The 17,345-nt window shown below is 42.0% G+C and overlaps 1 protein-coding gene across 1 annotated transcript in view; it reads left to right on the forward strand.

Annotated features, from left to right (window-relative positions):
• LOC110510299 (V-set and immunoglobulin domain-containing protein 10-like 2) overlaps nucleotides 1-17,345 on the forward strand; it is a 138,935-nt gene that overhangs the window by 120,976 nt on the left and 614 nt on the right. Inside the window, exons 15-17 of the mRNA XM_090226222.1 lie at nucleotides 10,129-10,251; nucleotides 13,247-13,271; nucleotides 16,620-16,726. Of these exons, the coding sequence (XP_090082348.1) occupies nucleotides 10,129-10,251; nucleotides 13,247-13,271; nucleotides 16,620-16,726 (255 nt within the window). The remainder of the gene's footprint in view (nucleotides 1-10,128; nucleotides 10,252-13,246; nucleotides 13,272-16,619; nucleotides 16,727-17,345) is intronic.

The following is a 17,345-nucleotide window of genomic DNA, read 5'->3' on the forward strand; positions in this document are numbered from 1 at the left end:
TATAGCCCTTGGTTCTCCCCAGACCTGACTGCCCTTAACAGACACAAAAACATCCTATGGCGTTCTGCATTAGCATCGAACAGCCCCCGTGATATGCAGCTGTTCAGGGAAGCTAGAAACCATTATACACAGGCAGTTAGAAAAGCCAAGGCTAGCTTTTTCAAGCAGAAATTTGCTTCTTGCAACATTAACTCAAAAAAGTTCTGGGACACTGTAAAGTCCATGGAGAATAAGAACACCTCCTCCCAGCTGCCCACTGCACTGAAGATAGGAAACACTGTCACCACTGATAAATCCACCATAATTGAAAATTTCAATAAGCATTTTTCTACTGCTGGCCATGCTTTCCACCTGGCTACTCCTACCCCTGTCAACAGCACTGCACCCCCAACAGCATCTCGCCCAAGCCTTCCCCATTTCTCCTTCTCCCAAATCCATTCAGCTGATGTTCTGAAAGAGCTGCAAAATCTGGACCCCTACAAATCAGCCGGGCTAGACAATCTGGACCCTTTCTTTCTAAAATTATCTGCCGAAATTGTTGCCACCCCATATTACTAGCCTGTTCAACCTCTCTTTCGTGTCGTCTGAGATTCCCAAAGATTGGAAAGCAGCTGCGGTCATCCCCCTCTTCAAAGGGGGGGACACTCTTGACCCAAACTGCTACAGACCTATATCTATCCTACCATGCCTTTCTAAGGTCTTCGAAAGCCAAGTCAACAAACAGATTACCGACCATTTTGAATCTCACCATACCTTCTCTGCTATGCAATCTGGTTTCAGAGCTGGTCATGGGTGCACCTCAGCCACGCTCAAGGTCCTAAACGATATCTTAACCGCCATCGATAAGAAACATTACTGTGCAGCCGTATTCATTGATCTGGCCAAGGCTTTCGACTCTGTTAATCACCACATCCTCATCGGCAGACTCAACAGCCTTGGTTTCTCAAATGATTGCCTCGCCTGGTTCACCAACTACTTCTCTGATAGAGTTCAGTGTGTCAAATCGGAGGGTCTGTTGTCCGGACCTCTGGCAGTCTCTATGGGGGTGCCACAGGGTTCAATTCTTGGACCGACTCTCTTCTCTGTATACATCAATGAGGTCGCTCTTGCTGCTGGTGAGTCTCTGATCCACCTCTACGCAGACGACACCATTCTGTATACTTCCGGCCCTTCTTTGGACACTGTGTTAACAACCCTCCAGGCAAGCTTCAATGCCATACAACTCTCCTTCCGTGGCCTCCAATTGCTCTTAAATACAAGTAAAACTAAATGCATGCTCTTCAACCGATCGCTACCTGCACATACCCGCCTGTCCAACATCACTACTCTGGACGGCTCTGACTTAGAATACGTGGACAACTACAAATACTTAGGTGTCTGGTTAGACTGTAAACTCTCCTTCCAGACCCATATCAAACATCTCCAATCCAAAGTTAAATCTAGAATTGGCTTCCTATTTCGCAACAAAGCATCCTTCACTCATGCTGCCAAACATACCCTTGTAAAACTGACCATCCTACCAATCCTCGACTTTGGCGATGTAATTTACAAAATAGCCTCCAATACCCTACTCAACAAATTGGATGCAGTCTATCACAGTGCAATCCGTTTTGTCACCAAAGCCCCATATACTACCCACCATTGCGACCTGTACGCTCTCGTTGGCTGGCCCTCGCTTCATACTCGTCGCCAAACCCACTGGCTCCATGTCATCTACAAGACCCTGCTAGGTAAAGTCCCCCCTTATCTCAGCTCGCTGGTCACCATAGCATCTCCCACCTGTAGCACACGCTCCAGCAGGTATATCTCTCTAGTCACCCCCAAAACCAATTCTTTCTTTGGCCGCCTCTCTTTCCAGTTCTCTGCTGCCAATGACTGGAACGAACTACAAAAATCTCTGAAACTGGAAACACTTATCTCCCTCACTAGCTTTAAGCACCAACTGTCAGAGCAGCTCACAGATTACTGCACCTGTACATAGCCCACCTATAATTTAGCCCTATCAACTACCTCTTTCCCAACTGTATTTAATTTATTTATTTATTTTGCTCCTTTGCACCCCATTATTTTTATTTCTACTTTGCACATTCTTCCATTGCAAAACTACCATTCCAGTGTTTTACTTGCTATATTGTATTTACCTTGCCACCAGGGCCTTTTTTGCCTTTACCTCCCTTCTCACCTCATTTGCTCACATTGTATATAGACTTGTTTATACTTTATTATTGACTGTATGTTTGTTTTACTCCATGTGTAACTCTGTGTTGTTGTATCTGTCGAACTGCTTTGCTTTATCTTGGCCAGGTCGCAATTGTAAATGAGAACTTGTTCTCAACTTGCCTACCTGGTTAAATAAAGTAAAATAAATAAAATAAAATAAATAAATATAGCCTCTCTACTGGCTATAGCATCTCTACTGTACATAGTCTCTCTACTGTCTATAGCCTCTCTACTGTCTATAGCCTCTCTACTGTCTATAGCCTTTCTCCTGTCTATAGCCTCTCTACTGTCTAAAGCCTCTCTACTGTCTATAGCCTCTCTACTGTATATCTCCTCTCTACTGTAGGTAGCCTCTCTACTGTATATAGCATCTCTACTCTCTATAGCCTCTCTACTGTCTATAGCCTCTCTACTGTCTATAGCCTGTATGTAGCCTCTCTACTGTATATGGCATCTCTACTATATATAGCCTCTATACTGTCTATAGCCTCTCTACTCTATGTAGCCTCTCTACTGCCTATAGACTCTCTACTGTATATAGCATCTCTACTGTCTATAGCATCTCTACTGTTTATAGACTCTCTACTGTATATAGCCTCTCTACTCTCTATAGCCTCTCTACTGTCTATAGCCTCGCTACTGTCTATAGCCTCTCTACTGTCTATAGCCTCTCTACTGTATATTGCATCTCTACTGTATATAGCCTCTATACTGTCTATAGCCTCTCTACTGTCTATAGCCTGTCTATAGCCTCTCTACTGTCTATAGCCTCTCTACTGTATATATCATCTCTACTGTATATTGCATCTCTACTGTATATAGCCACTCTAGTGTTCATAGCCTCTCTAGTGTCTATAGCCTGTCTATAGCCTCTCTACTGTCTATAGCGTCGCTTCTGTATGTAGCCTCTCTACTGTCTATAGCCTCTATACTGTCTATAGCCTCTCTACTGTCTATAGCCTGTCTATAGCCTCTCTACTGTCTATAGCCTCTCTACTGTATATATCATCTCTACTGTATATTGCATCTCTACTGTATATAGCCACTCTAGTGTTCATAGCCTCTCTAGTGTCTATAGCCTGTCTATAGCCTCTCTACTGTCTATAGCGTCGCTTCTGTATGTAGCCTCTCTACTGTCTATAGCCTCTCTACAGTATATAGCATCTCTACTGTATATAGCCTTTCTACCTTCTATAGCCTCTCTACTGTCTATAGCCTCTCTACTGTATATAGCATCTCTACTGTCTATAGCCTCTCCACTGTCTATAGCCTATCTACTGTCTATAGCATCTCTACTGTATATAGCTTCTCTACTTCTATAGCCTCTCTACTGTATATAGCATCTCTACTGTCTATAGCCTCACTACTGTCTATAGCATCTCAACTGTATATAGCCTCTCTACTGTCTATAGCCTCTCTACTGTCTATAGCCTCTCTCCTGTCTATAGCCTCACTACTGTCTATAGCCTCTCAAATGTCTATAGGCTCTCCACTGTATGTAGCCTCTCTACTGTCTATAGCCTCTCTACTGTCTATAGCCTCTCTACTGTCTATAGCCTCTCTACTGTATATAACCTCTCTACTGTCTATAGCCTCTCTACTGTATTTTGCATCTCTACTGTATATAGCCTCTTTAGTGTCTATAGCCTCTCTAGTGTCTATAGCCTCTCTACTGTCTATAGCCTCTCTATTTTATTTTGCATCTCTACTGTATATAGACTCGTTAGTGTCTGTAGCCTCTCTACTGTCTATAGACTGTCTATAGCCTCTCTACTGTATATGGCCTCTCTACTGTATATAGCCTCTCTACTGTCTATAGCCTCTCTACTCTATGTAGCCTCTCTACTGTCTATAGACTCTCTACTGTATATAGCCTCTCTACTGTCTATAGCCTCGCTACTCTATGTAGCCTCTCTACTGTCTATAGACTCTCTACTGTATATAGCCTCGTTAGTGTCTGTAGCCTCTCTACTGTCTATAGACTGTCTATAGCCTCTCTACTTTATATGGCCTCTCTACTGTATATAGCCTCTCTACTGTCTATAGCCTCTCTACTCTATGTAGCCTCTCTACTGTCTATAGACTCTCTACTGTATATAGCCTCTCTACTCTCTATAGACTCTCTACTGTATATAGCATCTCTATTGTCTATAGCCTCTCTACTGTCTATAGACTCTCTACTGTATATAGCCTCTCTACTGTCTATAGCCTCTCTACTGTCTATAGCCTCGCTACTGTCTATATCCTCTCTACTGTCTATAGCCTCTCTACTGTATATTGCAACTCTACTGTATATAGCCTCTCTAGTGTCAATAACCTCTCTACTGCCTGTCTAAAGCCTCTCTACTGTCTATAGCCTCTCTACTGTATATATCATCTCTACTGTATACAGCCTCTCTACTGTCTATAGCCTCTCTACTGTATGTAGCCTCTCTACTGTCTATAGCCTCTCCACAGTATATAGCATCTCTACTGTATATAGCCTTTCTACTGTCTATAGCCTCTCTACTGTCTATAGCCTCTCTACTGTCTATAGCCTCTCTACTGTATATAGCCTCTCTACTGTTTATAGCCTCTCTACTGTCTATAGCATCTCTACTGTATTTTGCATCTCTACTGTATATAGCCTCTCTAGTATCTATAGCCTCTCTACTGTTTGAATCCTCTCTACTGTATATAGCCTCTCTACTGTCTATAGCATCTCTACTGTACATAGCCTCTCTACTGTCTATAGCCTCTCTACTGTCTATAGCCTCTCTACTGTGTATAGCCTCTCTACTGTATATAGTCTCTCTACTGTCTATAGCCTCTCTACTGTCTATAGCCTCTCTACTGTCTATAGCCTCTCTACTGTCTATAGCCTCTCTACTGTATATAGTCTCGCTACTGTCTATAGCCTCTCTACTGTCTATAGCCTCTCTAGTGTCTATAGCATCTCTACTCTATGTAGCCTCTCTACTGTCTATAGACTCTCTACTGTATATAGCCTCGTTAGTGCCTGTAGCCTCTCTACTGTCTATAGACTGTCTATAGCCTCTCTACTGTATATGGCCTCTCTACTGTATATAGCCTCTCTACTGTCTATAGCCTCGCTACTCTATGTAGCCTCTCTACTGTCTATAGACTCTCTACTGTATATAGCCTCGTTAGTGTCTGTAGCCTCTCTACTGTCTATAGACTGTCTATAGCCTCTCTACTGTATATGGCCTCTCTACTGTATATAGCCTCTCTACTGTATATAGCCTCTCTACTGTCTATAGCCTCTCTACTCTATGTATCCTCTCTACTGTCTATAGACTCTCTACTGTATATAGCCTCTCTACTGTCTATAGCCTCTCTACTGTCTATAGCCTCGCTACTGTCTATATCCTCTCTACTGTCTATAGCCTCTCTACTGTATATTGCAACTCTACTGTCTATAGCCTCTCTAGTGTCAATAACCTCTCTACTGTCTATAGCCTGTCTAAAGCCTCTCTACTGTATACAGCCTCTCTACTGTCTATAGCCTCTCTACTGTATGTAGCCTCTCTACTGTCTATAGCCTCTCTACTGTATATAGCCTCTCTAGTATCTATAGCCTCTCTACTGTACATAGCCTCTCTACTGTATATAGCCTCTCTACTGTCTATAGCATCTCTACTGTACATAGCCTCTCTACTGTCTATAGCCTCTCTACTGTCTATAGCCTCTCTACTGTGTATAGCCTCTCTACTGTATATAGTCTCTCTACTGTCTATAGCCTCTCTACTGTCTATAGCCTCTCTACTGTCTATAGCCTCTCTACTGTATATAGTCTCTCTACTGTCTATAGCCTCTCTACTGTCTATAGCCTCTCTACTGTCTATAGCATCTCTACTGTATTTTGCATCTCTATTGTATTTAGCCTCTCTACTGTCTATATTCTCTCTACTGTCTATAGCCTCTCTACTGTCTATAGCCTCTCTACTGTATATTACATTCCTACTGTATATAGCCTGTCTAGTGTCTATAGCCTCTCTAGTGTCTATAACCTCTCTACTGTCTATAGCCTGTCTATAGCCTCTCTACTGTCTATAGCCTCTCTACTGTATATAGCATCTCTACTGTATATAGCATCTCTACTGTATGTAGCCCCTCCACTGTATATAGCCTCTCTACTGTCTATAGCCTCTCTACTGTATATAGCATCTCTACTGTATATAGCCTCTCTACTGTATATAGCATCTCTACTGTATATAGCATCTCTACTGTCTATATCCTCTCTACTGTATATAGCATCTCTACTGTATATAGCCTCTATACTGTCTATAGCATCTCTACTGTATGTAGCCTCTCTACTGTCTATAGCCTCTCTACTGTATATAGCATCTCTACTGTATATAGCCTCTCTAGTGTCTATAGCCTCTCTACTGTATATAGCCTCTCTACTGTCTATAGCCTCTCTACTGTCCATAGCCTCTCTACTGTCTATAGCCTCTCTACTGTATATAGCCTCTCTACTGTATATAGCCTCTCTACTGTATATAGCATCTCTACTGTATATAGCCTCTCTACTGTCCATAGCCTATCTACTGTATATAGCCTCTACCGTTATAGCCTCTCTATTGTCTATAGCCTCTCTACTGTATATAGCCTCTATACTGTCTATAGCATCTCTACTGTATGTAGCCTCTCTACTGTCTATAGCCTCTCTACTGTTATAGCCTCTCTACTGTATATAGCCTCTCTACTGTATATATCCTCTCTACTGTATATAGCCTCTCTACTGTATAAAGCCTCTCTACTGTCTATAGCCTCTCTACTGTCCATAGCCTCTCTACTGTCTATAGCCTCTCTACTGTTATAGCCTCTCTACTGTCTATAGCCTCTCTACTGTCTATAGCCTCTCTACTGTTATAGCCTCTCTACTGTCTATAGCCTCTCTACTGTCTATAGCCTCTCTACTGTCTATAGCCTCTCTACTGTATTTTGCATCGAGTACAGTATATAGATATGAGATGAGTAATGTACGGTATGTAAACAAAGTGGCATAGTTTAAGGTGGCTAGTGATACATGTATTACATAAAGATGCAGTAGATGATATAGAGTACAGTATATACATATACATATGAGATGAGTAATGTAGGGTATGTAAACATTATATTAAGTAGCATTGTTTAAAGTGGCTAGTGATATATTTTACATCAATTTCCATCAATTCCCATTATTAAAGTGGCTGGAGTTGAGTCAGTGTGTTGGCAGCAGCCACTCAATGTTAGTGGTGGCTGTTTAACAGTCTGATGGCCTTGAGATAGAAGCTGTTTTTCAGTCTCTCGGTCCCTGCTTTGATGCACCTGTACTGACCTCGCCTTTTGGATGATAGCGGGGTGAACAGGCAGTGGCTCGGGTGGTTGTTGTCCTTGATGATCTTTATGGCCTGCCTAAGACTTCGGATGGTGTAGGTGTCCTGGAGGCCAGGTAGTTTGCCCCCGGTGATGCGTTGTGCAGACCTCACTACACTCTGGAGAGCCTTACGGTTGAGGGCGGAGCAGTTGTCGTACCAGGCGGTGATACAGCCCGACAGGATGCTCTCGATTGTGCATCTGTAGAAGTTTGTGAGTGCTTTTGGTGACAAGCAGAATTTATTCAGCCTCCTGAGTTTGAAGAGGCGCTGCTGCGCCTTCTTCACAACGCTTGTCTGTGTGGGTGGACCAATTCAGTTTGTCTGTGATGTGTACGCCGAGGAACTTAAAACTTACTACCCTCTCCACTACTGTTCCATCGATGTGGATATGGGGGTGCTCCCTCTGCTGTTTTCTGAAGTCCACAATCATCTCCTTAGTTTTGTTGACGTTGAGTGTGAGGTTATTTTCCTGACACCACACTCCGAGGGCCCTCACCTCCTCCCTGTAGGCCGTCTCGTCGTTGTTGGTAATCAAGCCTACCACTGTAGTGTCGTCCGCAAACTTGATGATTGTGTTGGAGGCGTGCATGGCTACGCAGTCGTGGGTGAACAGGGAGTACAGGAGAGGGCTCAGAACGCACCCTTGTGGGGCCCCAGTGTTGAGGATCAGCGGGCTGGAGCCTCTCCACTGTATATAGCCTCTCTACTGTCCATAGCCTATCTACTGTATATAGCCTCTACCGTTATAGCCTCTCTATTGTCTATAGCCTCTCTACAGTCTATAGCCTCTCTACTGTCTATAGCCTCTCTACTGTATATAGGCTCTCTACTGTCTATAGCCTGTCTACTGTTATAGCCTCTCTACTGTCTATAGCCTCTCTACTGTCTATAGCCTCTCTACTGTATGTAACCTGTCTTTATACTGTTGTTTTATTTCTTTACCTACCTATTGTTCACCTAACATCTTTTTTGCACTATTGGTTAGAGCCTGTAAGTAAGCATTTCACTGTAAGGTGTACACCTGTTGTATTCGGCGCACGTGACAAATAAACGTTGATTTGTTTTGATTCTCTGGGGTGACCCATGTCACTGTCAGTGCCAAGAAGTCAAGGGACTGAAGGGCAGCATAGGCTGAGATGAACTCAGTATTGTTGACCACAGATCGGCAGTTCTAAACGCTTCCAGAAACTAGGGATTCCACATGGGTTGTGCACACAGGGTACACGAAATTAGAAGGGTTGCAGTCAAGAGGTGGGGAGCATCTGTAAAGCCTAAAGGGAGAAGAACTGGGATAGAAAACACACACAGTTCACAAAGCTACAAAAGAGTAAAATGAGATCATCTGTAAATTACTAGGTAAGATACTAAAGTGAGAGAGTGTTGTGGAGCCTTCCTCTCTTTCGTTCCTCAAATAACTCATCAGAAACGTTTTGGTAACAGTCTTAGTTATGCGACGAAACCGCCGCTTACAGCTGCCGCAGTGAAAACAGGGAAGACTGAAGTACTAATAACAATTGCTAATTGACTTGCAAAGGTGAAGAGCACACCTCCCTGTATTAACTGCTGATTGCCTAGGAGAGGAGAAACCACTCCCCCCTCCAATATGGCAGGTAGACTAGTGGTCAGAGCGTTGGTCCAGTAACTGAAAGGTTGCTAGATCGAATCCCTGAACTGACAAGGTAAAAATCTGTCATTCTGCCCCTGAACAAAGCAGTTAACCCACTCTTCCTAGGTTGTCATTGTGAATAAGAATTTGGCCTTAACTGACTTGCCTAGCTAAATAAAGGTTATACAGAAACGTATTACCAAAATAACAACAGTCACAAATTGGCATGCCACTTAATCCTGGTTGATGTATCAACTATCAACAAAGCAAGTTGATAGCAGTCAGAATATCACACACCAAATAGGCGACTGGGAAGAAAGGCGTCACTTAAAGAAATGATCCTAGATAGGTAAAAGACAGTACTAGACAAAGCTAATCTCCTTCAAGATAGACAATGCTAACTAGTTCAGACCTAATCTCTATTTTAAGAGACTAGTTCTGAAAATGTTAGCTTGGACTATTCTGATAGAGATTAGTTCTGAAGCTGTTGGCTCAATATATTCTACCAAAGATATATTCTGAGCCTGTTAGCTCTGTCTATTCTGTAAAACAATGCTAACGGGTTCAGATCTAATCTCTATCCTGAAAGAGAATAGTTCTGAACCTGTTAGCTTTGTTTATTCTGTTAGAGATTAGTTCTGAACCTGTTAGCTCTGTCTATTCTGTTAGAGATGAATTCTCCTAGCTGTGCTATTGTGCAGGTCACCTTTGAGCAGACAATGCAGATTTTAAGGGCGTTTTCCCCAATGTTTGCGAAGATCACATTAACGTAAATGCTGCAGATGTCAGCGCAATCGGAATCTGTCAATGTCAAGCTCGCTGTAAATGGTAGACTGACTATGTGTGTGTGTGTGTGTGTGTGTGTGTGTGTGTGTGTGTGTGTGTGTGTGTGTGTGTGTGTGTGTGTGTGTGTGTGTGTGAAATGTGTATGTTTTGCAGCGGACCCTCCCTTCAGTGCGTACCCTGCTGTGATTGGAGCAGCCATTGGAGGGATGCTCATCGCTGCCATAGCAACCGTTCTGCTTTTCATGTACATCATCCGCAACCGCAATAACAACCCCCGTACGTACACACACACTACAAATTCACACTAAATACTCAAACACTACACACACACACAAACACTATACACAAACTCAGATACATCATTCATTGAATCAGATGGCTCATTCATCAGAATACCCTCTGATATTGCCAATTTCATTGTCAAGATTAGCAAATTTAGAAATGACATGCAAGCAACAAACACTTCACAAGTATAATTGATCAAATTATGAAAGACAAGAATTGTAATTTCCGGGGTCTGACAACTTGGATGGAAAATTACCTAGGATAATATTTGCCATATCTTCAATCTAAGCCTAGTAGAAAGTATGTGCCCTGAGGTCAAGAGGGAAGCTAAAGTCATTCCGCTACCCAAGAATAGTAAAGACCCCTTTACTGGCTCAAATAGCCAAACAATCAGCTTGTTACCAACCCTTAGTAAACTTTTAAGAAATATTGTGTTTGATCAGATACAATGCTATTTTACTGTACACAAATTGACAACACATTTTCAGCATGCTTATAGGGAAGGACATTCAACAAGCATAGCACTTACACAAATGACTGATGATTGGCTGAGATAAATTGATGATAAAAAGATTGTAGGGGCTGTTTTGTTAGACTTCAGTGTGGCTTTTGATATTATCGATCATAGTCTGCTACTGGAAAAATGTGTGATATGGCTTTACACCCCGCTATATTGTGGATAAAGAGTTACTTGTCTAACAGAACACAGAGGGTGTTCTTTAATGGAAGCCTCTCCAACATAATCCAGGTAGAATCAGGAATTCCCCAGGGCAGCTGTCTAGGCCCCTTACATTTTTGAATCTTTACAAATGACCTGCCACTGGCTTTGAGTAAAGTGTGTCTATGTATGCGGATGACTCAACACTATACACGCCAGCTACTACAGCGAGTGAAATCACTGCAACACTCAAGAACAGACTATGGTGGGCGCAAAGTACTATGTAAAGCCCTTGGCTACATGGAACTCTTTTCCACATCAGTAGAATCAGATTTATCAGATAAAAATACACCCTATGGAACAGCGGAACTGTGAAGAGACACACACGCACAGAAACACGCTTACACACATGTACACATGGATTTTGTATTGTAGATATCTGGTTGAAGGCCTGAGGGAACACACTTAATGTGTTGTGAAAAGTGTGTCGAAATGTAATGTAACATTTTTAATTGCATATAACTCCCTTAATGTTGCAGGACCCAAGAAAACTCTAACCCTATCCATCCGGTTAATGGTAACTCTAACCGTCAATTTAATGTAAACTCTAACCATCCAGTTAATGTAAACTCTAATCATCCAGTTATTGTAAAGTCTAACCATTCATTTAATGTAAACTCTAACCATCCAGTTAATATAAACTCTAACCATCCAGTTAATGTAAACTCTAATCATCCAGTTAATGTAAACTCTAATCATCCAGTTAATGTAAAGTCTAACCATTCATTTCATGTAAACTCTAACCATCCAGTTAATGTAACTCTAACACTAGCCATCTAGTTAATGTAAACACTAACTCTAACCCTCCAGTTAATGTGAACTCTAACCATTCAGTTAATGTAAACTCTAATCATCCAGTTAATGTAAACTGTAACTCTAACCATCCAGTTAATGTAAACTCTAACCATCCAGTTAATGTAAACTCTAACCATCCAGTTAATGTAAACTCTAAACATCCAGTTAATGTAAACTCTAACTATCCAGTTAATGTAAACTCTAACCATCCAGTTAATGTAAACCCTAACCCTCCAGTTAATGTAAACTCTAACTCTAACCATCCAGTTAATGTAAACTCTAACCATGCGGTTAATGTAAACTCTAAACATCCAGTTAATGTAAACTCTAACCATCCAGTTAATATAAACTCTAATCATCCAGTTAATGTAAACTCTAACCATCCAGTTAATGTACACTCTAACCCTAACCATCCAGTTAATGTAAACTCTAACCATCCAGTTAATATAAACTCTAATCATCCAGTTAATGTAAACTGTAACTCTAACCATCCAGTTAATGTAAACTCTAACCATCCAGTTAATGTAAACTCTAACCATCCAGTTAATATAAACTCTAACCATCCAGTTAATGTAAACTCTAACCATCCAGTTAATGTACACTCTAACCCTAACCATCCAGTTAATGTAAACTCTAACCATCCAGTTAATATAAACTCTAACCATCCAGTTAATGTAAACTCTAACCATGCGGTTAATGTAAACTCTAACCATCCAGTTAATGTACACTCTAACCCTAACCATCCAGTTAATGTAAACTCTAACCATCCAGTTAATGTAAACTCTAACCATCCAGTTAATGTAAACTCTAACCATCCAGTTAATATAAACTCTAACCATCCAGTTAATGTAAACTCTAACTCTAACCATCCAGCTAATGTAAACTCTAACTCTAACCATCCAGTTAATGTAAACTCTAACCTAACCATCCAGTTAATGTAAACTCTAACCCTAATTAGCATGCTGACCCTGACTAACATGATGACCCTGACTAGCATGCTGATCCTGACCCTGACTAGCATGCTGATCCTGACCCTAACTAGCATGATGACCCTGAAACTAACTACCATGAAGAACCTGACCTTAACTAGTATGATGACCCTGACCCCAGGGGCACACATTGTGTAGTGAAATTTGTGAATGTATTGTAATGTTTTGCTGGACCCTAGGAAGAGTAGCTGCTGCCTTACCAGAAGCAAATGGGGATCCATAGTAAATACAAATACATTATGACCCTGACTAGCATGCTGACACAGTTCAGGAGTTTCCATGATTGAGTCTTTGAATGAAGAGATTCGAATAAAACTGTCCAGTTTGACCCTGACCAGAAGTTATCAGGATACAACAACAGTTTAATCTGACCCTGACCAGGAGTTATCAGGATACAACAACAGTTTAATCTGACCCTGACCAGGAGTTATCAGGATACAACAACAGTTTAATATCTGACCTTAACTCTCTTGTCTCTAAACAGGACTCCATGACATGCTGTTTGGAATGTGAGTATGGAGTCACACAGGCCATGTGTAAAACATGAGTATACATTATTTGTGTATGTAACACAGGTGTGTGCATATATATATAATGTGGGTATCATGTGTATTTTGTGTGTGTGTGTGAGTGTATACAGTGCCTTGCGAAAGTATTCGGCCCCCTTGAACTTTGCAACCTTTTGCCACATTTCAGGCTTCAAACATAAAGATATAAAACTGTATTTTGTGAAGAATCAATAACAAGTGGGACACAATCATGAAGTGGAACGACATTTATTGTATATTTCAAACTTTTTTAACAAATCAAAAACTGAAAAATTGGGCGTGCAAAATTATTCAGCCCCCTTAAGTTAATACTTTGTAGCGCCACCTTTTGCTGCGATTACAGCTGTAAGTCGCTTGGGGTATGTCTCTATCAGTTTTGCACATCGAGAGACTGACATTTTTTCCCATTCCTCCTTGCAAAACAGCTCGAGCTCAGTGAGGTTGGATGGAGAGCATTTGTGAACAGCAGTTTTCAGTTCTTTCCACAGATTCTCGATTGGATTCAGGTCTGGACTTTGACTTGGCCATTCTAACACCTGGATATGTTTATTTTTGAACCATTCCATTGTAGATGTTGCTTTATGTTTTGGATCATTGTCTTGTTGGAAGACAAATCTCCGTCCCAGTCTCAGGTCTTTTGCAGACTCCATCAGGTTTTCTTCCAGAATGGTCCTGTATTTGGCTCCATCCATCTTCCCATCAATTTGAACCATCTTCCCTGTCCCTGCTGAAGAAAAGCAGGCCCAAACCATGATGCTGCCACCACCATGTTTGGCAGTGGGGATGGTGTGTTCAGCTGTGTTGCTTTTACGCCAAACATAACGTTTTGCATTGTTGCCAAAAAGTTCAATTTTGGTTTCATCTGACCAGAGCACCTTCTTCCACATGTTTGGTGTGTCTCCCAGGTGGCTTGTGGCAAACTTTAAACAACACTTTTTATGGATATCTTTAAGAAATGGCTTTCTTCTTGCCACTCTTCCATAAAGGCCAGATTTGTGCAATATACGACTGATTGTTGTCCTATGGACAGAGTCTCCCACCTCAGCTGTAGATCTCTGCAGTTCATCCAGAGTGATCATGGGCCTCTTGGCTGCATCTCTGATCAGTCTTCTCCTTGTATGAGCTGAAAGTTTAGAGGGACGGCCAGGTCTTGGTAGATTTGCAGTGGTCTGATACTCCTTCCATTTCAATATTATCGCTTGCACAGTGCTCCTTGGGATGTTTAAAGCTTGGGAAATCTTTTTGTATCCAAATCCGGCTTTAAACTTCTTCACAACAGTATCTCGGACCTGCCTGGTGTGTTCCTTGTTCTTCATGATGCTCTCTGCGCTTTTAACTGACCTCTGAGACTATCACAGTGCAGGTGCATTTATACGGAGACTTGATTACACACAGGTGGATTGTATTTATCATCATTAGTCATTTAGGTCAACATTGGATCATTCAGAGATCCTTACTGAACTTCTGGAGAGAGTTTGCTGCACTGAAAGTAAAGGGGCTGAATAATTTTGCACGCCCAATTTTTCAGTTTTTGATTTGTTAAAATAGTTTGAAATATCCATTAAATGTCGTTCCACTTCATGACTGTGCACCACTTGTTGTTGATTCTTCACAAAAAAATACAGTTTTATATCTTTATGTTTGAAGCCTGAAATGTGGCAAAAGGTCGCAAAGTTCAAGGGGGCCGAATACTTTTGCAAGGCACTGTATACAGTTGAAGTCGGAAGTTTACACCTGCACTTAAGATAGTCTCAGAGGTCCGTCAAAAGCGCAGAGAGCATCATGAAGAACAAGGAACACACCAGGCAGGTCCGAGATACTGTTCGCAAGGCACTGTATATATATTCAGCAAATTTAACATGTGTAAATATTTGTATGTACATAAGATTCAACAACTGAGACATAAACTGAACAAGTTCCACAGACATGGAATTATGTGTCCCTGAACAAAGGGGGGGGGGGTCAAAATCAAAAGAAACAGTCAGTATCTTCAGTGCATCTCCTCCTCGTGGACTGCACCAGAATTGCCAGTTCTTGCTGTGAGATGCTACCCCACTCTTCCACCAAGGCATCTGCAAGTTCCCGGACATTTCTGGGGGGAATGGCCCTAGCCCTCACCCTCCGATCCAACAGGTCCCAGACGTGCGCAATGTGATTGAGATACGGGCTCTTCGCTGGCCATAGCAGAACACTGACATTCCTGTCTTGTAGGAAATCACGCACAGAACAAGCAGTATGGCTGGTGGCATTGTCACGCTGGAGGGTCATGTCAGGATGAGCCTGCAGGAAGGGTACCACATGAGGGAGGAGGATGTCTTCCCTGTAACGCACAGCTTTGAGATTGCCTGCAATGACAAGTTCAGTCCGATGATTCTGTAACACACCGCCCCAGACCATGACCTCCAAATCGATCCCGCTCCAGGGTACAGGCCTCGGTGTAACGATCATTACTTCGACGATTAAAAAGAATTCGACAATCACCCCTGGTGAGACAAAACTGAGACTTGTCAGTGAAGAGCACGTTTTGCCAGTCCCGTCTGGTCCAGCGACGGTGGGTTTATGCCCATAGGTAACGTTGTTGCCGGTGATGTCTGGTGAGGGAGGACCTGTCTCACAACAGGCCTACAAGCCCTCAGTCCAGCCTCTCTCAGCCTATTGCGGACAGTCTGAGCACTGATGGAGGAATTCTGCGTTCCTGGTGTAACCTGGGCAGTTGTTGTTGCCATCCTGTACCTGTCCCGCAGGTGTGATGTTCAGATGTACCGATCCTGTGCAGGTGTTGTAACACGTGGTCTGCCACTGCGAGGACGATCAGCTGTCCGTCCTGTCTCCCTGTAGCGCTGTCTTACGCGTCTCACAGTACGGACATTGCAATTTATTGCCCTGGCCACATCTGCAGTCCTCATGCCTCCTTGCAGCATGCCTAAGGCACATTCACGCAGATGAGCAGGAACGCTGGGCATCTTTCTTCTGGTATTTTTCAGAGTCAGTAGAAAGGCCTCTTTAGTGTCCTAAGTTTTCATTACTGTGACCTTAATTGCCTACCGTCTGTAAGCTGTTAGTGTCTTAACGACTGTTCCACAGGTGCATGTTCATTAATTGTTTATGGTTCATTGATCAATCATGGGAAACAGGGTTTAAACCCTTTAGAATGAAGATATTTGATATGTATAAGTTATTTGGATTTTTACGAATTCTCTTTGAAAGACAGGGTTGTGTTTTTTTGAGTTTATATATATAATGTATGTATAATGTGTATATAATATGTGTATATATATATATATATTTAAATAATGTGTGCGTGTGTAGGCAGCACAGCCGGTCCAGGGAGAACATCAACCTCCCTGATGATGAGGTGATGGCAGGAGTTGACGGAGAGGGAGGAGCTACAGAACATTGCCCCTCCCCTAGCCCAGGTAACCTAATGTCTAATTAACATAACGAGACAATCTCCCAACAGGCCTATGTCATTTTTTTTTATTTTACTAGGCAAGTCAGTTAAGAACAAATTCTTATTTTCAATGACAGCCTAGGAACAGTGGGTTAACTGCCTGTTCAGGGGCAGAACGACAGATTTGTTCCTTGTCAGCTCGGGGGTTTGAACTCGCAACGCTCTAACCACTAGGCTACCCTTCAGCCCCAAAGTAGTAATCGCTCCGTGATTGGTTGCCACAATTCTATAATGTTTGTCTAATTTCAGTTTGAGACAGAACAAAACAAGTGTAGAATATTTACATTGTAGTCATTTAGCAGATGCTCTAATTCAGAGCATATCATTCTATACCCAAACCGCTGTGAAATATCTTTTCAATAACCTAAAATAGTGTTTGAAGCTGGTGTATCAAACAAACTAAGACAAAACCAAATTTACATATAGAGCACATAGAACAGATCTACCTCTTCTTAGACTTGCTTACAATGAGAATAACAGATCTATAACTAACATTTCTGTGAATTTTGGTCACTTAACCCAAAAAGTTATATTCTGGAAGTTACTGGGTTTGGAGTTCGTTATAACCAATTTATTGATGTGAT

This window comes from Oncorhynchus mykiss, chromosome 29 (genome assembly GCF_057628025.1).
Source record: "Oncorhynchus mykiss isolate SJ-2025 chromosome 29, ASM5762802v1, whole genome shotgun sequence".
In the NCBI taxonomy this organism is placed as follows: domain Eukaryota; kingdom Metazoa; phylum Chordata; class Actinopteri; order Salmoniformes; family Salmonidae; genus Oncorhynchus; species Oncorhynchus mykiss.